Raw genomic sequence first — 26,486 nt, forward strand, 5'->3', positions numbered from 1 at the left:
CCGTCCGTCATCGCCGTTTTACAGCCGAGCTTCTCTCTCGCTCTCAAAAAAAAAAAAAAAATTACTTTCACTGCCCACGCAGCGATGCTTTTTTCCAGGGAAAATGAAATCCAACAAACCCACACCCCGAGCGCCAGCTCGGTGCCGCTGGCTGCGCTCCCCCGCAGGCACCCCCGCTGCCCCGGCCCGCCGGGAGCAGGTGCTCGGCTCTGCCGCCGCCCCAGACCCCCCTCCCGCCGGCCGCGGCACCTTGCGAGTCATCCCCGCTCCCCCCAGCTCCCCCGCCCCGGGCGGCCGTCGGGTGTCGCTTCCCATTTCACTTGGAAATATTTTCGGGTGGCAGGAGCCGCCTCGTCATTTCCGCCAGGAGAAAAAGACACCGGCGCGGCAGCGGCAGCCGGAGCCGCGGAGAAGCCGCGGGAGCCGCCGGGCACCGGAGCCGGCAGCTCGGTCTCGGACCCAGAGCCCCGCTCGCCGCTCCGCCGCCGCCCGGGGACCGACCTCTCAGCGGGGCCAGCAGCCGCCGCCGCTGCCCGCGGGTCCGCGGGGGCGGGAGGCGTCGGAGCGTGCCGCCCTCTCCTCCCCCTTCCTCCTCCTCCTCCTCCTCCCCCTCCCCGCCGAGCCGGCAACATGAACTGAAATCCCCAGAGAGGCACAGAGACGGCGAGCGAGCGAGCGGAGCGGAGGCAACCGGGGATATAGCGGCTCTCTCCTCCCGCCGCCGCCGCCGGGGTCCCGGGCAGCGCGGTCCCTCCGCCCCGCACAAGCCTCGCCCCGAGCCCGGAGAGCGGCGGCCGCCCGAGCCCCGCGCCCCCGAGCCGCCCATGGCCCTCATCATGGAGCCCGTCAGTAAGTGGTCGCCAAGCCAGGTCGTCGACTGGATGAAAGGTGAGGAGCGGCTCCGGGGCTGCGCGGTGCCCTCTCCCATCACCCCCCCAACCCCCGCCCCGCAGGTGCGGGGAGCTCCGCGGCTTCCCCCGCGCCGGGATCCCGCCTCCCGGCACCGCCGGCTTCCCCCACGCTTTGGCTGGGTTTGGGAAGGGAGGCGGGAGGCGGCCGGGGCCGGGGCGAGGGGGCCGGGGGCCGGGGCGAGGGGGCCGGGGGCCGCGCTACCTCCCTCCCCGTGGGGCGGCCGGCGACCCTGGGCGTCCCATGAAGCCGGGTAGGGGGCCGGGGGCGATGCCGTGCCCGGAGAAGCCCGGTGCGCTCCCGCGCGGCGACCCCGGTGTGGCGATGGAGCCGCCCCCGCAGCGGCGGGGGACGCGAGGAGCGTGTCCGGCTGCTCCCGCCGGGTGCGGCGCGAAATAACTCGCAAATGAAAGTTCAGCCGAACGTGCGGCGCTCGCCAGTGCGAGGGGACAGCGGAGGGGACACGGGAGGGACGCGGCTGCAGGATCTCCCCGCGATGGGGAAGGGCGGGGGGGCTCCGCAGGCGGCGGGGCCGAAGGGTCGGTCTGCGCCCTCAGGGATGCTGGGGCTCCCGCCCCCTCCGCCCCCGCTGCCATGGAACTGCCTTGTCGGGAGAAGGGCGCCCAGAGCCCCCTCCGGCCGGGGCACCGCGCTTCGATGGGTCCCCATCCCGTCTCCATCCCGGGGGCAACATTTCGAGATCTCTGATTGAAGGGAGCACGGAAGAGTCCTCTGGGCTGAGCATGATTGTACCCCTGCTCCACTCCTCCCGCTCTCTCACCTGTCCTCCCCCCAAATAAAGTCTGATAAGAATAAAATTTGGACTTTCTGGAAATGCTGTTCTTTTATTCTGCGTGCACCGACATGGCTTTAATGCTGTAATTTAAAAGGGTCTTTTTTGGGGGGGGAGGGGGTGGTTGTTTTTGTTTTTTTGTTTATTTATTTATTTATTTATTATTATTATTATTATTATTACCTTTAAGTTAGGCTGCAGCTGTGTTTTGAATAAAATACCATCTAGTATTATATATCTTTTTATAAAGATAGAATGACCGGATGGGTACAACTTTTGAACAACTGCTACATTGTGGGAGTTCTTTATAACATGCTGCGTGCTACTAAAATGACAGTTTCATCATCCTTAAAATTTCAGGCATATAGCATATGTTTTCAGTTATTTGATCCTGGCATTTATAGCTGTTATGTTACAATTGTATTCAACATACATAGTTTTGCTGTTTCTGAAGCATTTTCAATCCACAGAATAATAATAATAATAATAATAAAGAATGATGTGATGCTTCATATCCTAAGAAATTAGTAAATATTAATAAAAAACTTGAAGGAGCTATAGATGGTCAGTGTTAAAAGCAAACCCTTTTCAACTTCAAAACATTTTTTTACAGCTATTTAGCTTCCAACATTTTTACCTATGGAAAAAGGAAAAAAAGATTACATAGAACTTTTTCCTAATCAATGTCTGAGATACCTTCCCCATGTTTTGGGAATGCATAAAAAATAATGAATTTGCAGATAATGCATTTTTTAAACACTTCAAAAATGCAATACATTAAATACTTTTTATAAATGACAGGTGAAGTGCATTGCATACTCTGCTTTTGTATTACATCAATATAAAATGAGTAATTTTAAAAGAACAGGCTGACTAAATGATAATATTAAAAATCGGGTGGCTGGATAAGGGTTTGTGGTTAGAAACCTGTGACTAACGCTGAGACCTGTAGATCTTTTAAAAATAATCAATCATGTGAACTTTACAAAAAAAAAAAAGGAGTTATTGTAGTCGTGCTTTCTTTCTGGATTACGAAGGTTGCTTTTTAGTGTTTAACCTCTTTATTTTGGTGTGAGTGCTCAATTGTTTGTCCGGGGTACTTTCACTTTTACTGGGCGACACATATATGTTGCTTCAAGCTTTCATTTCTTCATTTGATATCTGTGTAGATGAACCTTGATTTAGGTTGTGCAAAGAGATAAAGCACCTGCCTCTCACTAGCACTGTTGGATGAAAACCACTTAGATAGCCCCTCTAGTTTCAGAACTTGAGCTTGGAATTAAAGTGACCAGCAGCTGTGGGCAGGTCTGCTCCTGCCTGATGGATCATGCATTGCTGAGTTTGGAGTAAGGGTGGTAGTGAATAAGGGCAGGTGGTCCTTGCTGCAACAACTTTGTTTTTCTCACTTATCGTTTGCAAACATTGCTATTGAAATCTGCATGAAAAGATGTTCTTCTGCTGCTTTAAATGCATTGTCTCCAGCAAATTACATTTCTGAAAGTCTCAAAAATAGTTTATTTGTGTTTTAAGAGGTACCCTAGACAGCTTGATGAGCAAAACATGACTGTGTCTCTGTCATGAGAACTTTGGAGGGACTGTATTAGAGGTCTTTGCATTGGGGGCAGTCAAGTCTGCTTTGCATAAATTACATTAAACTTCAAGATGCAAGAATATTTTGCTGACTTACCGAGGTTATTAAACAGAATTATAGATGTTCAACTCGGTTTTAACCTCTTCCTTGAAGTAAGTGCCCTGCTATGTCATATGCCTGCTTGGAGCAGCTCTGTAAAGAGCATTCCTCAAAATAGATTTCAATGTTCAAAGCAAAATCTTTCCTGAAAAAGGAAAATCCTACCGTTTAACATTGTTTACAGTTATCTGAAAGTAAGGAAATGAAACACTTTAGATTTTATTGCTCTCAGTGTTTTTGTGATGGTCTTGTTGGTATGACCTGAACGTTTGCAATAAAAGGCCCCGTCTGGAATTCTTTATTTAGTCCAAAGAGCCATTACCTCAGTGGCATTTTGTTCAGAGTAGTGATAAAGCATTGGGCCTAGTATTACAAGATGTGAGAAATGAAGACAGGCAAAATATTTCCACTCAGAAGGGATAGAGGAAAGTGCCAAGCTCTGGGCTGGATGGCTGAATAAAGAACACTCTCAAGACTATGGGTATTCATGGAATAAATGCAGTTTCTCCAGTATCTTCTCGGTTTTTAATTCCTTGATATACACAGTTGGTGTGTGGACCCTTTTAATGGCCTAACTCCAATGCTGCTGAGATACAGAACTGTACCTGGAATTGGTTATGGAAATAAACAACTACCCAAATTTTGACTGTGAATATGTATACAGTAAGGAGTTGAGGACCAAAGAACCAGTTAAAATGAAAAGGACAAAGTGAGGGGAGCCTATGTCAGCATATGAGTTTGTGAACCCACAGACAGAAGATTAACTGCCACAGAGCTGGAAAAAGAGTAGATGGATTAGCTCATCTCTCCAGGATGGCATATTGTATGTGGAGGATAAAATGAATATTTAAATTGATTCAAACCATGTATTATTTTCATACATTTAGTACTAATTTTAAAGGTCCTGTATGGATCAGTGCCTGAAAGTGTGTCAATCACCTCCTCTGCCTCCCCTTTGGAGGGCACGTGTGGATTCCACTGCCACATTGCATAGACAAGCTTCGTCGAACATCATGGCTTTCACTGACTCAGGAAGGGAACATGTCAGATGTGTTTTAGATTTCTGAGGCTCTGAGAAGACTCAAAGACATGCAATTGCTTACTAAACATTAGGATGCTTTTAACTGAGTCTCCTAATTTAACTTCTTTGGTCTGAGGTTATTTATAATGGCTGTATTTTGAGAAGGACTTGCTACTTTTAACAATATTTTAGTTTTAATTCAGTATCAATTTCTCAGTGGCAGAATCTGTTCCAAAAGGCAATCCATCTGTATCTAACAAAGCTTAAATATTTATTTTTTGTTTGCTGAATGACAGCTCATAGAGTTTATACTAAGCTCATATAGCTTAAACAGTTTTAATGGTAGTCATACTCAAGAAGCTGACATCTAAGGCATAGAACTGCTCTTAAAGGCTTCTAATGCTAAGAAGTGGGGGCTTTTTGCCTCTATAAAGTCTACTCTACCAGCATTTAGAAGGATGTAAATATTTAGAAGGACTAGGGGAAGAGAAGGAGAAACATGAATGTACTAGCAAAGTGAAAGCAGAGTGCAAAAGCTCCCCATTTGGATGATTGAATACCGCATGGGTTTGAGAACTGAGTTCCTGTCTGCTCTTCATGTGCTGAAGTTCATGTCCGTTTTCAGTAGCATGTGAGTTTGCACAGTCATTGTGCACTGCCAGCAACTGTGCTCCACTTGGTGTAATGGGAATTATGTGTTATTCATCAAGAAATACTGTGGGAATGCTCTGAAACTAAATACTCCAATACTTAATAATGATTTAAAAAAAAAATGTTGCCATGGGGATCCTTTTACTCCTGTTTGTGCATGTGCAGAGCCCTAGGACTGCTGTAGCAGCACCTCGGTTCTGTCACAGCTCCTGAACCATTAGTTAGCAACGGGGAAGCTCGTCAGTGAAGTCACAAATTCTCTTGCAGCGTTGGGATCTAGCAAATGGGTTTAGGTCTTAAAAACAGTAAGAGTGACTCCTGTATTCAGGGTTACTATCAAACCTACCTGATTTTTGGCCTTGGCTTTCTCTGAAGAAGACTGATATGGACTGAGGTTAGAAGGGAGCTTTTTCTGGAGTGTAGGATGGACTACAGTGCTACAAAGGCCTATGAGCACCTACATTATGGTAGAGAGGGTGAATGCTTCCACATATGTATGTACCTCAGTTAGGGATTTCAATTTTGTCCATCTTTTTTTTGTTTTTTTTCTAATAGTCTATCAGTTAAAGGTTCTTTTTTTATGCTACTTCTCTTCATATTGATTTTGGCAGGGCCCTTAAAAATTGTGACTATTAGAAATAATACGGAAAAGGCTGAGCTGTCTCAGGGGAACAAAAGCTGGATATTTAAGAGTATGAAAAACGCTTGGATTCTGAAACTTTCATTTCTTGTCAAGTGTGTGTAGGTGACTGATGAGCTTCAGAATAGTCATCAACTTGAATAGTCATTGCTAAGTGCCATATGTTGAATAGATCAGGTGTTCTACAATTTGTCAGCATTAAAACACTTTTTTCTTTGTAAGAAAGTAACAAGACTTTCAGTAAGACAAATTGGGCGACTTTTTGGAGAGGAGAGTTTGTACAAAGAGGGCTATTCCAAACTTTAGTTCTAAGGACTGCAGTTTTAAAACTGTATCGAAAGTGGTGTTGGGAGATCTCTCTCTGTAGTTTGTTTATTTTTCCTGTGAGTCTCACTTTTTGCTTGCCCTTCTGACATCAGGAGTTTTAGCAATATCAGTGGCCACCACATCAGTCACGGTGATGTGTTTTAGAGCATCTCAGTTTGTGATTAGAAAACCTCTCCTGCCATTGTTTATCAGCACAAAATGAAACTGCAGTTGCAACTGGAATGTGTCAAAGCCTAACAGCCGGGTGTTGCCATAGCAAAGGCGATGTTACATAAGCAGCCACTCTGCAAATAATTCATGCAGCCAAATTTTAAGCATAACATGAGAATTCATTTCTAAATTTATGATCTTTTTAGGAAGGAGCTTTCCTAGATGAGGTGATCTCAGTCGCTACTGAAATTGACGTGCTTAGTTGTGAAACTCTTTTAGCACTGCCCGTTTACACCTTTATTTTGTGTGAACATATTGTTCTGTTTCTGAAACATCTGTTGGTTTAAATATGGCCTCACAATATGTTTTCTCAAGTGGTTTTTTGCAACAGTTCGGCAAAGCTTTGTATTTTGATCTTATTCAGATTTATTTGCACACTGCAGTATTAAACCAAGCAGTTTACAAATGCCTTTTCTGGTATATGGGTGTCAACGGTTTTGCAAGGCAGCAATATAAACCAGCTCACTTTTCAGATGAGATGTTTGAAATATATATACAGATGTATTTTTAGAATCTTTGCAAGTAGTTGTCTTCTGGCACTCCAACAATAATAAACCAGGCAGTTTTATTCTAAAACCCAAACTGGCAAATGGTCTAGCCTTACTATCTAATCCTTAGAAGTGTAGATAGCCATTTAACTTCAGTAAAGTTACTGTAGCATTTGACTGTACTGTATTTCCTGGAGCCAAGTAGTAATATTTGTTACCAGTTTCCAGAGTAATAGGGAAAAAATGTTTCCTGAGAAATTTCTCTGTATAAAGGCTTGTATTCAAAGGTGTGCAACCAGGAGAAAGAGAGAGCTCATTCCTCAAGGTTTCCATTCTATGTAACTGCTGGTTGGTTGTTTTTTTTTTTCAAGAAGTTACCATATCCTCATTAAATTGTAACTGTTTGAGGATCACCTATAGCAAACACCTTCAGCAGGATAACAACTTCCGATTTCTAGCTCCAAATAAAACTGTGCTACTATCACAGTTATTGCTTAAATAATTTACTTAATGCATACTTTAAACCTTCAGTTTAGAAGCTGAATGATTATCAAGACAAATACTCTAGGATAAGGGTTCCCAAATACCTTATTAAAAAATCCAGGCTGTAAGGGCTATGTTGGGAAATCCTGAAATAACCATATTTTCTTCACTGATCTCTCTCAGCTTTTCAAATGCATGTGCTTTCTCCAAAAAGATGAAGTAAGGAAACAGATGAATTAGTTTTTTTCCAGTTGAAAATTTGGAGCCCAATATTAGGCTCATATTACAGTCAAAATGCAGAAGAAATCATCTGCCATATGAACCTGCTTGTGGCACTAGCAAGGAACTTTTAATTTCTTGTTGTGGGACTGTTGGACCTAGCAGGACATTTGCTCTTAGATTTAAAATAGCTGACTGTACAAGAGAAAGCATCTGCTGTTCCTCATAATGCTCCTTTCCTGAAGTTATAGGATACAAAAGTCTGGAAGACACATCCACTACTCTGGTGCACTGAAGATCTGGAATGCTGAATGAGCGTCCACTCATATGCACATTTTGCCCTTGCTGTGTATGGGGTTAGATAGGTAATAGAGGAAACATTTTTCCTTGGGCTTTCTAATGCAGGCATTTTTCTTTTGCAAAGGGAGTTGTGTATTGTCTATAGCAAGTCATTTTAGTGCACTGGAGGCTTAAAAAATCTAGCCCATTTTGTGCTGCTTATATGCCAGATAATATTATCTGTGAGATAATAGCTGTGGATGTGATCATGTTGGGTGCTTGGCATTTCCAGTTTATCCTTTAAGTAGAAATTTAGAGCTTTTGGTACCTCAGATGAAGTGCCTACAACTGTAATTTCAAAGTGTTTGGCCTTACATGATTAACATCTGCTACAGTACCATATGGTGGGAATTTCCAAGTAAACTGTTAATTAATATAGGAGTGTACCAGAGTAGGCCTTAATTAAACTATATTCAGCTGAAGTGTATTATTTTAATATAGTCAAATGCAAAGTGCTGTACTTTTGTATTATACCTTTTCTGTTGTGTGAAGAAGAGGGGAAAAAAAGCTGGTAAATATTAATTGAGCCTTTAAAATGAAGGTTCAAGTAGCTTTTAAAATAAATGGTTTAGGACTTGCATCAGCATCAAGCATCCATAGATTGAAGTGGAATGGGGTCTTTATTTGGTAATGCTGAATTGTACTTTGGGAATGCTGTGCTGCAATGCCTGTGCCACGTGGTCTAGCACCACTAGTGGAATGAAACCTTCCTGTGTGAGCTGGCCAAAACGGTCTGAAGAGTGTTGGGTTGGGAGCTAAGGTTGTGCCTGAGCGGGGATAATGCTGGGACTTCCTCCTTGGTCCTCTTGTATTTGAAAGTATGAGCATACCCATGTATGCAGCTGAGCTCAGTCACCTCTAAAGGGCTCTTGCCTCCCACAGGGATGATTGTCGGCCGTAAAGCAGTTTATAATATTACTGTTTCTGTTAAAGTGTGGAATTTATTTTTAGTTTAGCCAAATCCACCAGTTGCCAATAGTTACAGCTATAAATGACCTATTTTAAAATAGATACTGTTTCCCTGGTCTCCCTTCTTTCTTTCTTTCCTTTCTGTCCTGATAATCTTCATGTCAATAAGAAGGTGAAGAAAACCTTTCTCTGCATATTGAGACCAGGCAAATATAGGTGGGACGTGCCAGTGTTGTCTGAGTAATTCAGTAGATGGCATTCTTCCCCCTGAGTCAACATTGAAACCCTTCATGGGAATGACAAGAGACTTTTCAGTGAGATGTCAACCTGAAATCTTGACCGGGTGTGGTCGCTGAAGGCTCACTGGCATTCTTCATCATAGTGGGAGACTTAGCTCTAGCACCCTAATTAAGTTTCATGTTAATAATTAAAATCTTTGTAACAGGATTCCCCTTGTTGATATCCATTACTGACATATGCCTGCCTTTCTTTAATTGCTTTGTAGTTTTGTTGGTTGCTTTCACACAGCTGATATTTTGATTTGCAAGGTGCAGTGTTGTTCCTGTCCTTTTTTTGTTTAAGATTTTCAAGTCATATTGGTGGAGGGATCTGTTGAACACAAAGTAGAAGTTGCTCTCTAAAAAAATAACTTGGGATGTGTACAGTCAACTGTTGTGAATCTGCACTTGTCCTGCTTTGTGTACACCTTTTAAACACCAAACAAGTAACAATTTTCTTCTCACTTTGTCTGAGTGAAGTGTGACTGGAGACTTTTTGGTGAAATATCCAAAAAGCACCTTCTTGAGTTTTCAGCATTGACTGACATCTTCATGTCTTGTTTATTGTTGCTTTATCATCATGGATAGAACTGTGTGCCCTTTGCCTCCATTTCACTTCAGAGTCAAGTATGGCTCTTTTCAGTAGACTTTATTTTATTAGAGCTAATATGAAAAAAACCGCAAAAGAAATGTGTTAGTGGTTTTTTATTTTGGTAGTCCACTTCTACTTATTTCCAAAACTTTCTGTAAATGCAGGGTGATGAAGTGGTCATTACTGTTTTTCAGAGGGGTGTTAATTGCCCTTTTCAAATATTGTGGTCTTCAATATTTTCAAATAAAACCATATGTTAGTTTAACCTAGAATGTGGAGGCTTAATGTTTCTTAAATTTCTGTTTATGTTTTTTGATATAGTCTTGATTGTTTTTACCCCACGAGTCCTCTTGAAAATACCAGCAATCAGTAATTTCAGTGTTGGGTACTGGACTTCAAAAGCGGGTGTAGTTTTTGTTACTTTAGCCATTATTTTATTGTATGTTTTAAACCATCTGGATCTTAGCTATTTAATGCAGTCTGTGGTCAAAAGCATATTTCTGGAGTCCTGATAACTGAGTCCAAGAGCACAGTGTGGTGTGAATAATTTGTCATGCTCTGCATGTGGATTTGAGAAACAGAGGTTCAGCCTGGAAGTGTAATCATTGCACATAAAAAATTTCCATGCAAGTGTCAATCTGAACGTTTGAAGGGAAGAGGATAGTTTATCATTAGAAAAATAAGACAGTTAGGTCTATGACAGAACTCCCTGAGAGCAAATAAACTAATTTTTTAAAAGGACTGGGTAGTTCGTAGCCTTCAAAGGAATGTTTTAAATGTCTGCTTTAGCAAATTTCACAACTGACAGAGCATTTGAATGCCTGCATGAGTTATGATAAAGCTACTATTCGCACTGTAGAAAATATAATGGTGCATATGCATCATGAAATGTCTGTATTCCTAAGATTACCATGTTTTCTTGTATGGTTTGTTGGGGCGTGTGTGTGTGGTTTTTGGGTTTTTTTGGGGGGGGAGTTGGTTTTCTTTTGTTGTTTTTCCTTTTTTTTTTTTTTAATAAAGGATTTCATGTTCTTGATAACTACCCTGACTTGAGTAATACAGCTGAAGAGTAATGGCAGTGCTAATGAGGAGTGCTAGTTATCTTACAGAATCAGAGAATTGTTAGGGTTGGAAGGAACCTCTGGAGATCATCCAGTCCAACCCCACTGCCAAGGCAGGATCTCCTAGAGCAGGTGGCACAGGAGCATGTCCAGGTGGGTTTTGAATGTCTCCAGAGAGGGAAATTCCACAACCTCCCTGGGCAACCTGTTCCAGTGCTCTGCCACCCTCTATGTAAAGAAGTTCTTCCTCATGTTGAGGAACACTTCTTGTGTTTTAGTTTATGGCCATTGCTCCTCATCCTATCACTGAGCACCACCAAAAAGAGTCTGACACCAGCCTCTTCCACCATCTCCTTGATGGAAACATCAGTATTTCAAAATGGTCTTAACACTTTACCAACCCAAGGTCTTTGGAAAAACAAACAAGACAAAAATCACCCCTGGACTATGTAGGACTCATTAGATGAACAAAAGGTTAAATTTGTTGCAGAAGGCTAAAGGTTATTTTCAGTTATTAAAAGTTTGCGAAGTTAATTTACAAGGAGCTCATCGATACTTTACTTGATCTGTCTTGGACAATAAGTTCCTTTTCTGTTACTTATTTGGGCATGATCTTGTTTCTCTCTTCCATCTTGTGTGTTGTCCCTCAGCTCACTGTAAGCCTTGCTGAGCTATCCAATTATGAACTGGACGAAACTAATGCTAATGAGTTATGAATGAGTAAACCTGAACAGACTGGGCAATTAGTGTCTGCCTCTGGTGGTGTTACCAGATTGTAGGGTTTCACGTGTCCTCCTGACACCATTGCCTTCCAAAGCAGGGTGCAGTGATGTGCTGTAGGTTGCTGCCTGGGCAGCTGAATGCTGTGACTGTGGGACAGAGGCTTGAGTGCAAAGTAGTGTGTCCTCTATGTTTTTCACGTCTTCAGGTCTGAGCAAATTTTCTAGTTCAAAAGAAGGTAAAGTTGAATACAAACTTTGCTGATGTCCCTTATTAAAAAAATATTTAAAAAATCTTTACCTTACAAAACATTTGTTTTTCATTTGACAATATATTGTAGGCAGTGGTGGGAATTGTGACATTTTAATCCAAAGGAAAAATGAACATGCTCGTAACTCTTCAAATGAATGTATATGAACTTAATTCAACTATAGGCAGAATTAAATAACATCTAGGAATTGTAATATTATCATTTAATTAGATTTCCTTGCTTTGTTGGTGTTCAGCAATGTGGTCTACCTCTTACAAGGTAATTAACTTGTATTTACCCTAAGAATTAGCACTGTAAATTTTAAGCCCTTAACCTCTTATTTAGTGCTCTCAAATACTATAGGGAGTTTCCTCCAGAATACAGTTTTGATAAATCTTGCTAAATCAAAATTCACTTCCAGAAGGAATTACAATGACATCTCTGAAGGAAAAGATTGATGTGTGTTAGGATTTAGTTTCAATCAATAGTAAAATTGTTTCTAAAATTACAAATGTATCTAATTTACTTTTCTTTTGATAGAATCTTTGAAAGTGTTGTAGCAGGTCATGTTGTAGCTCAAAGTTTTTGAGTTCAAAGCATTTCAGTAATGTCAAATGTTACAACTCTACTACTTAGAAGGAAAATGTCTTCCAGATCACAGTAATTCAGAAGTGGGCAAATAAATAGAAATATCTTTGTGGTAGCATGATTTGGTATTTAAATCTAAAGAGATCATTTTTTTGTTTGTTTAAGGCTCACTATTTTAGGAATTTTTTTGTCACTGTGGAACAGCACAAAATGATAAATCAAATAGTTTAATGGTAAAATTCTGCCAGCAGTGTTGAGAACACTAAATCCTTGTAGCTTCTGTTGAAGAACACACCATTCTTGTTTATAATTAAGTACCCTAAGAACAACTGACTTCAACTTTTGTTGAGTTCTTAAATGTGCTACTTTTAAAGTTAATATCATATGGCAGATCAGGAGTAAACTATCTGGGAGTTCAGAGAGGTCAGATACAGTCAGCTATAAAGAGTTGTCTGCCTGTTTGGTTTTGGGGGTTTTTTTACACTTTTTTTCCCCGTCCCTTAATGACTCTTTTGCTGTGGCATATGTGACTTTGTTTAAGTTTGCTCTGTGCACTCTAATCCAATTGCTTTGTTTAGTCAAATGAGTGGGTTTTATTTCATTTTTGGATTTAGCTATTTTTTTAGCATTAAATGTGCATATGTAATTAGGATATGTTATTAAAGATTAGATTCTCACAATGGGACGTGTGCCAGTTCATGAAATGAAGTCATGCTTGTCAGGAGATAGTAAATAATAAGCTTAGTAAGGTTTAAAGATGTGTCTTGCAAAACATTAGCCCCTGTAATAAGTGCAAAGTGGCAACAGCACATAAATATCAATTGTTTTTCTCCAGTGGATCCATTTGAATTAAATTTTTTTTACCAGTTTAATGAAACAAACAAGAAAGGATGTTTGTCTTTTCAGAAACCAGTTTCCCATCCCAGAACAATGACTTGTTTCGAACTGAAGGGGAAAAATCCAACACTCATGCAATATCTTGTAATCTCTGTTCACAAAACCACATTAAAAATAAGAAACTGCTGTCCAGTGAATCTCCATTTGTCTGCAAAGAGGAGTCTTGGATTCCCAGCTTTGCTTTCAGGACTCTCTATATTTTGTTCTTCATTTTATCCAGAATCTTTCAATACTCCTGGGAGCAAGGGCTTGAAACATAAGGTTACCTGTTCTCTGAAATGCCTCGAGCATCCTGGCTGGTGTGTGTTTGCATGGGGCTGGTGTGCCCAGGGTGGCATTGGCAAGAACAGGATTTGGAGACAAGGATGGCTCTGTTTCCATTCTAATTTGATCAGACAAAACTGCTCACAGTCATGCCCCGAAAGATTTTGATAACTGATCTTAAATTCAGGCTTCTAATTTCTGTCTTTAAGAGCGTGAGTCTCTCTGTGGGCCTGGGCAGACAAACTTCTCTGCTAATAATATGTGCAGTGGGTTTTTTAGTGATTTTTTTTCTGATGTGGCCCCTGGCACTTGTGGGAGAAGAAGGAGCTGGTGTAGCCCTTCTTTGGGGTGCACCTTCAGCCCAGAACAAGGGGGGAAAAGGGAACAGTATGTTGGAATGCAAATGTGGAAAGCAGAGTAATTAAAGTGGAGAGGAGAAAACAGGCGTACTATGCATACACGCATATTCTTATTCACTTTTGTTTTACATTAAATTCTTTTTTTTTCGTTTTTTAAAAGTAATATTATTAACATTTTTGAAATTGCATGTATAAAATAAGTGCTTGACTCAGGAGCCATGTGGTATGAGATGTAATCCTAGGAAAGAGAAATGGTTTTTGCTAATGAGCAGGTGTTTCACTAAGATTAATAAAAGAAAAACAAAACCAAACATGGAATGAACAAAATTCCTCCTATTTAGTAATACACGGGTGCTTACAAAGTAGCAAAAACATGTAGCATCTGATGTTGAAACTAAGTGGCTGTTATGCTAAGTAACAGCATCTTGCTGTGGGTACCACACTACCAGTTTTGCCTAACACACAGAATATTTGAGCTCAATGCTGGAGGGCCTTAAATACCCTACCTTTCATTTTGTAAGAAATTCTTATCCCAAGTGTCAGAACAAAATAACAGAAAATGGTTCTTTATGCTGCTGATTTCTTTTCCCTGTGCTCCTAGACCCCTGGTATTGTTGGCATTCCTGGGGACTAACCAGTATTGCAGTAGCAGAAGAATGGGCTGCTCATCCCTTGCTCTATCCCAAGTCCTTTGGCTCCTCCTCATTACAGAGGAGGGAGAAGGTTAAGTGCCTTATGTCATCTTTAGTTTAAGCGCACTGAAGCATCTCTAACTGACTGTCTGCCTTTTTTAATGAAAGAAATTTGTCTTGTAACAGCTTTATGTGCCCAGCTAATTAAAACCACTCTGTTATATTACTTGCTGTGTATCCTGTTTGGTAGGCAGAAATTGTTTGCACTTTGACAGATTCATTTTTGGTGATGTTGGTTTTGTAGGATGCTACTGTCTTGTATAACTTAGAAATAATGAGGCATTAAGGCATTTTATATATCAGCAAATACAATTGTTAATCATTAACACAGAAAACATTTTCAGTCTTCTTTAGCTTCATAAGATACAGTTTGTTCTGTGTGTGTGAATGCCTCTGCCTTACGGTGAGACTAAGCTGAGTGACCTTTGATACATGAAGCTTGGGAATGAAGTTAAAGCTTTAAATAAAGAAATTGTTACAGCACTGTGTTTTCTAGTAACCTTTTTAAAAGAAAAAAAATACCTTTTTTACTGAAGAGGCAGAATTGTCTATTCTTTCTTAGGCACTCAGTATTGGTTGATATCCTTCAATTTATTTGAGGCCTTGTTTTTCCAGTGCAATGCTTCCTCATTGCAATGCTTTAATTTCTTCCATACAAATCCAAGTGTGCACAGGTGGGACTTGAATGCTACTGTGCTGGCTGTCACTCCTGATTTGAGACCTGGATGTCTCAGGAACTTCACCCTCCTGAGAAACTGCATCAGCTGTTAAGGTGGAACCACTCTCTAAACAAACCATGCTTTTCCTCCTATCTTTTTCTTGTGCTAAAAGCTGTGGGGTGGACTGAGGATTAACAACCCCATTAACTTTTGTCCCAGATGTGAAGCAGTCACTTAACAAACTCTTTGGTGGTCATGTTGCTGCAGATTCTGTAGCACATTCAAAAGGAAAAAAGTCATTATTAGTAGCTTAAAATTTCACAAATGATGTTTCTATTCAGCATCTTGTTGACTGAACAAGTTGGATTCTTTTTGCAAATACAAGAATCTTAAAAATGAAGGCCAACCCCTCCACCTGCCACAAAAAGAAGGGATTGGAAAGACTTAAGTAGGCACCCTAAGTAAGAGGAGGTTACAGCCTGAATGGCCCCAGACAAGGTGAAGTGAATAATCACACATATTATTTGGAAGGAGAGATCCGGTAACCCAATGATACTTGCTCACACTTCTGGTTGAGCAGTGGAAGCTGCTGCAATTTGCCATCTGGTTCACCATTACTCTGACTTAATACAGGGGAGGAGAGAGTTCTTATAATTAGTAATGCGGTGTTTTGGAAGAGGCCTGGTGCTGGAACCCAACTGAATGGATACCTCTTGTCTTAGGCTCTGTCAAATGTAGACCCTGTATAACCTAGCTTGTCATGCATAGAAAGAGAGGAACAATGTTTGAATAGACAGAAAAAGAAAAAAAAGTACTGCAAATTTTTTGGTTTATATAGATTATCTGATTAAATGACTTTGAGCAATAGGAAATTCTTTGGTGTAAAATTCCTGCCTGGTATAACCTATAGGTCTACTTTGATCTTGCACAGCACATATTTTTGTTACATTGTTAAGTGAGATACTGGAAAACAAGTTTGTGCTGGTGAAAAATAAACAAATATACCACCAAAACTGTTGGTGTACCTGGAAGCTCTATGAGAAATTTTAGAGCTTTGAAAACACTGGTGCATGGTGTTGAAGTGGCTGTGGGCTGAATCTGCATCCTGTTTATGCCAAAGGCTGGTGGGGCTTCAGTATACACTGCCCAGTAAGTCACCAGTTGTGTGTCTGGTCATAATAGGACTTCAAGGATTTTTAGAAGTGCCATAAAGAGATGTGTACCAGATCATTTGGTAAGTCTGTACAGTATGTTCATGTGTTAAAAGATGGTCAAAATATCAGTTGAGGTCCTCAAGAGTACTCATTATTAGTAGTGAGAGTAAATGCTGACATTCTGGTAAGTTCTAGCTTTTATTTGCACCAGTATTTGGGATGGCTTTTAAAGGAACGTTTTAATGGGTATTTATGAACTTTCTTAAGGAAAATTTGAAATGACATTATCTTACAGTTTGAGACTAAGCCATTTCTATTTCTGAGTTTGCATGAAAGAAAGGATGATATTAAGAGATCAAGACTGGTAGGAAAAGCAGCATGACATAGAAATTACAGAAAACTAAAATAACTAATGTGACATGTCTTGCATAAACTATACACCAATTTTCTTGTTTTATTTCCTAATGGTAAATTATGATGACAAATGCTTATGGCATTTACCATAGGCCAAAGGCAGATTGCAGGGAAGAGCAGGTGGAGATGCTTTTATACTCTTGGTAGAGGGATTAAAAGAAGGTCTTCCTGGCTCTCGCTTTGGCGGTTACTGGTGTGGGCACCGAGCTGCTGATGTGCGAGCAAGGTGTGTGTAGCAGGGTCACTGCTGGTGGTGGCTCTGGTGCAGAGCCACCAGTGGGCTGGGGTGGGGGCATCTCTTGCCATGGCCCTATGCCTCCCTGCAGCATTCATGGATTATTGTTGCGCTCACGGGGGGTGAAATTGCTTGGCACGAGACAGGCCTGCATCCAAAGAAAGGGCGCAGTAAAGTCTCACAGTTAACAAAGAAATTTCTTGCAGGTTGGTTAATCTGTAGAAGGCACGGGTAGGGTGGTGGTGGTGATGTTAATATTGTGGTTTTAATTAGAGGTAGGTTTTTGAAATTGGTGGCTGCCCTTGTACAAAAGTGTGGACTGTGCAGACCAGGAGGAAATGAGAAAGCCTTGTCAGTGGTTAGGCATGAGCAGAGACACCTGGAAAGACAGGTGGAAGAGAGTCCTATAAAGAGTAACTCTGTGTCACCAGCACTTAAACTACCAGGTCTGCGATGTTCTGGTTCTGATTAAAGCAAAGCAAAAGAATCAAGTTTATTCATCGCTCTACTGTGCAGTGAGAAGCTCTGTAACAATTGACAGTTCTGTCATGTTTTGAACACTCATTAACACTTCAGTATAGCTATTAAAGGACATGAAACGTTTAATCACCATGTCTTTTCTTGTTAGCAGTAGTCACTAGTGCAATGCTTCTAAAAAAATTGTAATTAAGTGAAAATTGTACTTTAACAGTTTTACTTGGGATGCAGCAATTTCAAACATTGAGATTACTGGCCTAAGGAAACTACATATTCTTCTCCCTGAAATAATGTTTTTAAACTCTTGAAATAGTAACATAATAATTCTACATGTCACGTAGAAGCCTGGAAGATGCCCTTTTACTCCCTCCAAATGTTTGGGCATTTTTAGTGTGTGGTGCAAAGGTAGAACTTTTACTTGTGATTGAAACTACTGATTTCTCATCTTCTAAAGGTCTGCTATTTAATGAAATATAGGCGTGATAGAACATTGGGTCTGTTAACGGTGACACACTCATGGAATTGCTTTTTTCTTCCCTAGTACTAGTTAGCTATTAAAAAAGCTATTTGGAATAGATTTCTGACTAAGTTTGAAAAGGAGGTCTCTCAATTATAGATTAAAGGAAAATTTATAGGCCTCAGAAATCCTCAAAATACTGAAGCACAGTCTTTTACCATGTTTTCAGCCTGATATTCAAAAGGTTCGAAATAACAGTAAAATAAAACAGCTCATTCCTTCGGGGGTGCATAATTGTAGGACCTTTTTCTTAAATCAAGATCTGTTCCTTTGCCCAAAATCAGAATTTAATCAAAATAATTTTCACGTAACCACTCGTATTGTAGAAGTACAGAATATGTGAAAGATTAAAAATAAACACCCATTTTTAATAGTATGTTCCATGGAGCTCTGAAGGGAATTGCACGGAAAATACCAGTGAAACTTTACTAATCAACCCTTATCCTTCTCTTTGCTCTTCTGGATGGGCAAGACATGCCCCAAGCTGTGTCAGGAGAAGTCTTTTGCAGTCCCTTTGCAGTGAGAGACTCAAAGTATGTGCACTTTTAGGCATGAACAGGGGAGGAATAGCGGTGTTTTACAGGGAATTTGTGGAGGAGAGAGAGGTGACTTGTGGGTGCTGTTTCTGCTTGTACTGATGAGTTGGCACTGGGCTGGGACATACTTTTTTCTCCTTTCTTCAGCCCCCTGTGGAGAAAGACAGTGGACTGCAGGTGATGACTCCCACAGTCAAAGGTCTTGGGAAGAACTGAGATGGAGGAAAAATAGACATTTTTTCCTATAAATATGGAATGATAAAGTTTTCTGTGAAAACCTGACCACAAAAAACAATCCCTTGCTATGTTTTTCCTGCATGCCAATGGGGTAAATTTTCCTATTGGCATTTAGAGAATGCTGAGTGTTGAGGACTGGGTTTGCAGAAGAAAATCTTCTCCTTCTCTCCGGAGCTTAGCTTCTTTCGTACAGGAAAAACAACCTCTGCAGATCTGACTGAAGTGTAACTTTGGTGGTAAACAGTGGGGATGGTGAAATTGAAAAGTAAGATGCAAACAAAAAAAGGTCAGTAATTACTAGAATTAAATATTTTGTGAGCTTGACAATATAGAAAATGTTTCTTTGCAAAAGGAAAGAAGGATTGTATATACTTCACAGCTTGTAGAGTCCTAAAAATATTTTTATCCTTGGCAAAGTGTCTGAAGGTCTCAGAAACCCTAACGTGTTACGAGCACCTCAGAAGGAGACATCTGGGACCCTGATTCTTGAGATTTCAGTGCAGGTTTGGGCTGGAAAGCTTCTTCCTGTGGACAGTATATTAGGTTTTGAGATTCTATGCAGAGATTAAATCTTTGAAATTTGATCAGCTACTGAATGTTCAAAACATTTGCTGATTTTTTTTTCTCATGCATAACATGGAAAATTCTTGAAGACCAAATTCATAAAAAGTTAGAATTGAGTTATTTTGCCAGTATTAAAGCTAAAATGAAGGAAGAAGGCAGTAGGCCCTATGGTTGTATAAAATTGTATCAGAATTAATTTTGGAATATATTCTATATAGTAACACAGTCTAATAATGTGTGTTTAATGAGAAAGCTTTTTAAAAAATATCTGCAAGTGCTAATACTTTTGAGATTTCCCACAGTATTCTAAGTTAATAATGTTACTTTCTGAGAGAGACTGTAAAGGACATACTTAGTCTGATGTTTGTACCTTCCATAATATCAGTGAAATTATTTATTCTCTTCCTGCTGACAGCTGAAAGGACATGACTAGTTCCACAACTTTCTGCTAGAACTAAAGCTTCATCACCTGAGAAGATGTGCAAGCATGCTTACATAAAACATTACTGTGATCTGCTGTAGTTTTGGTAGGAGTATTCACAGGCTTAAAGTTAAAATTGTGGATGGCCTCAGAAATGAGGCCCATATTTGAGAAATACAATGTAGCTGTGGTACATATACCTTGGAGAGCTTACTCTGGGGATTTTCTAACTTTTACTTTTTTATTTCTCCTGCTTTAATTTGTACTAGCATTCGATTTGCACATAGTTGTTCCTTAGTTACTTTATTGAGGGTGATATGTTTTTGGGTTACCAGTAGCTGTGAAAATAATGTAATAATGAATAGTCCTGTAAAAGTGCTTGTGTACTGACATGGTTCCTTTGTTTTATCTGGGATGAAACATTTACTTTCTGGGAAGCTAAAAAAAGCTTTTGTTGTTTTTTATGCCTGTAGCCTCATAAACTTTTTCTAGTTGTTCTCATACAAGGCATTTTTAAAACATTTTTTTCTCATTGTGTTTGTTTAATTGCTTCTAATTGTTTTAAAATATCTAGGCATTCACAGAGTGGTTTTTTTCTCAAGATGGGAATAGACTTTGAGAGGATTTAGAAAGTGCTGTTGTTACCAGCTGTCTTATGTATACATTTAAACTTGCTAATTTACTTGGTAAAATTATTTCAAAAATTTAAGGATCTAATGATTTAAGTTGGGCTGTGAAAGCCTCTAATCCTCTGTGTCCAAATTAGCCTTCCTCATCCTATGTGCAGAAAGAAGAGGAGAGACAGTTTGGGGTGGAATTCAATAGCATCAGGCCAAACACTGAAAGATTGTTTGCACAGCTGTGTCTAAGCGGTGACCAAACTGTTAAACAACCTAGTGGGGAGAAAATGAATAGAAACTCCTGTTGGCCAGAGGACTGAGTTTCCTGGACAGTGCTCAGGACGTTATGAAGTCATTGCACATGCTGGGTCAAGGTTTTACCCATATTTTCCCCTTGTGCTTGGGAATAATTCATGCTTTGCTTTTTCATAATAATATAATTACCTTAAAACATCTGAAAAAGATTCTGTGTTGACAAATGATGCACTGTAGTGTACTTACCTATAACTTCAATTAGGGAACTTTTCCCTGCCATTAAACTGATTCACTGATGTGAGAGGAGACAGTGCCTGTATATCTGTCTTGCTTCCTTGCATATTGTAGATTATGAAACTGGGCTACTGAGCAGTAATTTAATCAGTGGCATCAGAAGAGCATTAAGCTCCATTAAATGTTGGGTCACCATCAATGTCAGATGAGTATTAAATTATGGTTGCAACTTAGCAGTACTCATCCAAAAACACAGTGCTTAGGTTCTTGGCAAGCATATAACAGTTTATTATGGAACAGATGCTTCAGAGCTTAACATATGACTGAAGTGTCAAGTTGTGTAAGAGAAGATGGGCCCAACCACCCAATGTGGTGCTCAGACTTTGTGAGTCACTTTAGTGAATTGTTCCCTACCTGAATGATGTGGGTTAAAAGTATTTCATTAACAGGATCCCCTGTTGAATGCTTGGAGGTCAAAGCACTTCTCTGTCTGACAAAGACTGGCTTATATAATTCTCTGCAAATGGTGGAGGTGCAGTTCTGTTGTTAAGGAGGGAGGATCCCTACAGGCTGCTCAGAGTTTGAATTTCTATGTAGAACAAACATAATTTTCTTTCCGGTTCTAGCACAATACGTTGCTAGCTTGCTATTTGAAAGATGCTTTTGATACCTCTGTTGCTAGTCACAGATTTTTCAAGTAACAGCAGTGGGGTGAAACTGGTAACACCCTTTCTGGGTGGTTTGCTGATGTTAGCCACAGCTCTTATGCAGCAACTGAATCTTTGAGGCTCTTGTCAACCTGCTGCCACTTAGGAAAGCTGCGTGCTGCAGGAGATACTGACTTTGGAGCTATGCAGGGAGAGAAGGATGAAAAATGGATGCTAGAATAAAATGTTTTTCCCATTCCTGTTTAGGTGCAAAGAGTATGAGGAGAAGATAAAGAAGAGAGGGAGTGGTTGGGCTGGTGGACTAACGGATGCACTGAGGAAAATTTTTGCTGGTGGTATTCCTGGGAAAGGAATAAATGGAAATGATGCTGATATAGGTAAAACTTACCTGGTCTTTGTGCAGCCTCTAGCTTGGTGGTAAGATGGGTTCTCCAAACAGGAATCCTAACAAAATCTCCATACCCATCTGCTGAATATGGTGATTGTGGTTCTTGCAAAAATCTTGCCTGTAATTAAGATTTTCTTATCGGATGGTAACCACAAGTTGGCCATATAGCCTTACAGGCAGAGTATCATGCCAGGGTATTATAAGCAGTGTTAAATTTTTTTATTTATTAAGGATTGCATCAGTGGTGCTCAGATGTTGCCATCTAATTTCTTGTTGCTGTGCAGAAAGCATACTACTTGTTTTGTCCAGTGGGCTGCAGATGGGAAAGCTGCAGGTTGAGCTGAAAACAGGACAACTGGGTAGAAGGCAGTGGCCTTCAGGGAGGAGCCCTATTATTTGGCTGCAGGAAAGACTGCCTGAGGTGATGGAGCAGTATATTGCAAAACCACTCCAGTCAAAATTCTCCAGAATCTCCTTCTGCTCATAGTTTTCATCCTAAAATTTGGAGTTTGTTTGCTTGTTGAAAAGTACTGTCCTAGAAATCTGCATGTCGTATATTTTTATTTTCAAAATATATCAATAACTTGTGGAAATTTTGATGCTGAGCTATTAATATTAAAGCTTCAGATATTTTTCAATTTTCCACTTGTCTCCTTATTACAGTTGTGAAACTGGCCATTATGCAAAGAACCAGCTCTTAAGGGGCTTCATCAGAGCAGAACCTGTCAGGAGAAGGAGAATTGCACCTTATATATATAGGCATTAGAATTGTCATTTCCTCTCTATCAGGGCTTAATTTTATGCATGCTTAATTATTAAAAGCCCAGTTATTTCTGAAATAGTTCAGGTTAGGAAAGAGATTCTAAAGGAACTAGGAGTTTTAAGGTATTACTGTTTCTTAACAGAGGACTGAAATAATAAATAAGCACTAGGATGCATGTGATGCAGTGCAAGATCAGAATACAGCTGATAAATACATGGCTGGCATTTGGTTGGCATTTGGAAATGGTGTGTTTCATACCTTAGAGCAGGTGCTTGGAAATAGAGACGTCCTCTGTTTTTCCAAAAAACCCCACTCTTTAAGTCTCACTCAGCTTCAGAAAGTTTGTTTTTAATGAGATCAAAGGACTTTGTGGCAGGTAACAGGGACAGTCATTTCCTTCAGTCTTTAGCCACAAGGAGGAAGGCATGCAAAATCATCCAGAACTAATATGATCAAAATAGTAATTATTATTAATTCATTCAGGTTTTACAACTACTTGAAATTATATCTATCCACCCTCTTGTTTCAGGTATGCATTTAAGAATAAATATGGAATAAGGAGTCTCTCACACAGTAAAAAAAAAATTAATACATATAACAAGTCCTTAAACTTAGCAGAGTGAAAATTCTGGTATTTTCTTGTACCTTTTTGGGTTTTGTTTTTCTTATTATTTCTCTGGCTTTGATTAGGTCTGGATGAGATGCTAACAAAATAATAGTATTTTTATACTGACACACCCTCTCCATCACTTTTCAATATAAATAATGCTTAAATGGGCAGGAGGTAATGGAGCAAGACCAAGAAGTATAATACAGTTGGCTATATCCAGCGAGCACAGAAAATGTTAAACAGCATTTACCTCCTGGTGATGTCTTGTGGAAATGGACAGGAATATCCATAATTGAAACACTTTATGCTGACTGATACAAGTATTTAGTTCTACCAGCCAGGGCTACTGCAGAATAAAGGATGAAGATCACACAAAGGAAACTCAAGCTCAAAATTATTTCAGTGATAAAACTTTACCTGTATTTTTTTCCTTCTATCTGATAAACTATGTCAGCAATAAAACAGGGCTTGTGGAACTGCATCTGCCATTGAATCTCAGCTTTGGTTGTTTGCCATGCCTTCCGTGGGGCTTGGGGCAAGGCTGTGTGTCAGTCAGTACAGCTAAGGAAAAATGCAGGAGAGCATCACTTACCTTGTGGTGCCTTCTGGAGGGCTCTGTACAAGTAGAACTCTCACTGGTGGCATGTTTTCTGTGATGTTTTGGGCCTCCTTATACATAAATTGCTTGGGAGGCTGAGTGTGGTGTGCATCTTCCACCTCCCTGTAGATGGTTGTCAGTGTTGCCTGCAAGAGTGGAAAGCGTGGGGATTTCAGGTTATTCTTTGGGTTTCCCGGCGTTAGGTGTTCGAATTGGTGAACAAATGTGTGTGTATGTGTGCACTATAAAATGTTAATAACGTTAAGTGGCATCATTATGCACAAATGTATCTAGTGTGCAATATTAATATTCAATGAAGTAGCTAATCTTGTCTTTGGGAGATAACTTAAGGAACAGACTTCATACCATTAATTTAGTGCCATGCAGTTAATAGTTAAAAACAAGTTGTTATTATTTTTGTGTGTCATGTGCACGCTTTACTTTCCATGTGAACTTTCATTTCTCTTTCCTGGAGATATAACATTGACAAGACTTGAGAGACTAACATGTCGCTGTAGATTAGTGCAGTCTTTGAAGGGTCTTATTCCTAGTTACTGCTTTTTGCTCATAATGATAAATTGTATGAGAGAGTGATTATGCAAAATGGGAAACTAACTAAAGTGTAACTTAGATTGTCACTTCAACAGATTTTTTTTAATTTTTATGTATTTACAACTTAGGCAAAACTGACAACATTATTTTGAAAAGTATATTGCCAAAGAAAATAAAACCTGAAAAAATATATTTTGCTGTGATTCAGTTGCATGGTTTGCACTCCTACTTTACAGACTTGCAGTTCATATTGTAGATTTTACATTACAAAGTGTGTTCCTCTCTTTTAAAGAGTGAGAGGAAAAGAGGGGAAGAGCAGGCATGTAAAGTTATCCTTGCATGTACTCTTATGTAAAGCTTTCTACTTTGGATATAGTTTGAAGCAGATTGTGTTAGCCGAGAAGCTTAAAACCAAAATGTTTGGACTTCTTAACATAGTCTGGATCTGTGCATATTGGAATGTAATAAAGCTGTACTTATAGGACTGTTTGTAAAGTAATTTGGACATATTCTGTCCAATTATGGTTGATGTCATTAGGGTTCTCCCTTAATTCTGAAATCCTTCTTGAGAGGAGGCAGATAGAGCCAGTGAACACTAGATGATTTTGCTGGTATTAAAAGGAAAATCAAGTGTAAGGGAAGGAAGAGTAATTGGTAGCATGGATGAAGTTATTATATAAGCACTCCCAACCAAGCCTAATATCTTGTTCCTTGTTGCTCCAGAGAGAGGTTCAATCTAAGCGTAACAAAACTGCAGAATTTTTCCTGTTGCAAAATGAATTGCCCTGCTTTTAACGATGCTGCTGGGCTGCATCAAATCCACAGACCCTGTGTGAGGAGATCACCAAATAAATCTTGAAGCTTTATCTGAACCATTAACAGATTTCTCCAGCATGTGGGAGACATTGTAAAGTACAGAGGTAAAGGAAAGCTTTAACAACTGTTGCATTATTTTTTCAGGGACACAGTGTTCCAGCTTGTGCCAAAAGGATGCCTTCTGGCATAATAAATTCTTGGCAGCAAAACTGGTTTTCGTGGTGAAGAGCTATAATAAAGACTGTTGGAGAGGTTATTTGACTATTTTGTTTAATAGCATATGTTAGCCCATGTGAGGGAGGAAGAGGAGAAGGACCCTTCGTGTAACAACAACTGCGTGTTTAATGTGGCTGCTCCAGAGCACGCTGTAAAAAGGCAAACATGGGAAGGCATTTGAAAGAACAACCAGTACTTATTTACTTACTTGGTTAATGTCAGGGGTGTGCTTGGCTTACATAAACTTCTGACTGTCTAACATTGTACTTGCTTTTTCCCTTTAATATACGATTCATTTGTATTTTGCAGAGGTTTGGAATGGTTACTGCAGTATTGTATGTGAAGTGCTGGAAATGATGAATATTAGAAGTATAGCTTTCCCTTTCTTCTTCCTACACATATCAAAGTATTTGACCAGTGGTTTTAAGTTACAGATGTTTCTTTGTCATGTGGAGGGGGATGCACAGCTTTTTCTGCCCACAACTCTAAAACCATCCTAAGTCTCACACTGTGCTGAATTGTGTGAACTCCTGCTAAAGAGAGCTTCAAGCCTGGGAATTGCATGGGCGTTGCGAGAAGGAATAATGAATGGGAGGGAGTTCACTCAGAGTTGGAAGAAAACTTCCCTCCTGTCCTGCCTGCTGAATGCTTGCACATTTGATGGCTTTGCACTTCCCATATTCATACGGTGTGAAGCACAGCTGCGAATAATCATGGGAGACAGTGAAAAGCTATGGAAAATTAAGACTTTCATAAATTAAGTCCTGAGGGAGTCTTTTAGCCTTAGCCCCTTCTAAACTGTTTAAGAAGCCAATACCACACCTATTTAGACAAAGCCTCCCATCCTTAGGGAATATGATGGTTGCATTTCAATGCTTACAGTCATATTTGGGAATTTGATAGTTTGTCATTGCTATGTGGTGCAAAATTGTTTAGGGGGCAGGTCCTGCACATTAGCGCAGTTGCAATTGGAGATGTGCAGCTGTAGCCCAGGGCTGGGACAGATGGAGGGCTGGTTTGCTTTGGGTAGACTGTACCCTTGCCAGCCTTTTCCAGCTCTGGCACTGCTACACTGGTAGTGTGCTTGAACCTGGTGGTACTCACTTCAGCCTATTTTAATGTGCTCAGTGCTTTCATGAGAGATGTGTTGAAGGAGTAATAAAACCACGCGC

The 26,486-nt window shown here is 40.2% G+C and overlaps 1 protein-coding gene across 6 annotated transcripts in view; it reads left to right on the plus strand.

The window, feature by feature from the left end:
* The first annotated feature begins 500 nt into the window (after window positions 1–500).
* The window catches only part of CNKSR2 (connector enhancer of kinase suppressor of Ras 2), a 209,964-nt gene continuing 183,978 nt past the window's right edge, over window positions 501–26,486 (plus strand). For all 6 annotated transcript variants that reach the window (XM_027689124.1, XM_027689125.1, XM_027689119.1 and 3 more), the window contains exon 1: window positions 501–888. In XM_027689124.1, the coding sequence (XP_027544925.1) occupies window positions 825–888 (64 nt within the window). In that variant the 5' untranslated portion in view covers window positions 501–824. The remainder of the gene's footprint in view (window positions 889–26,486) is intronic.

Source organism: Neopelma chrysocephalum, unplaced genomic scaffold (genome assembly GCF_003984885.1).
Source record: "Neopelma chrysocephalum unplaced genomic scaffold, ASM398488v2 Primary Assembly neopelma1_76, whole genome shotgun sequence".
Classification (NCBI taxonomy): Eukaryota; Metazoa; Chordata; class Aves; order Passeriformes; family Pipridae; genus Neopelma; species Neopelma chrysocephalum.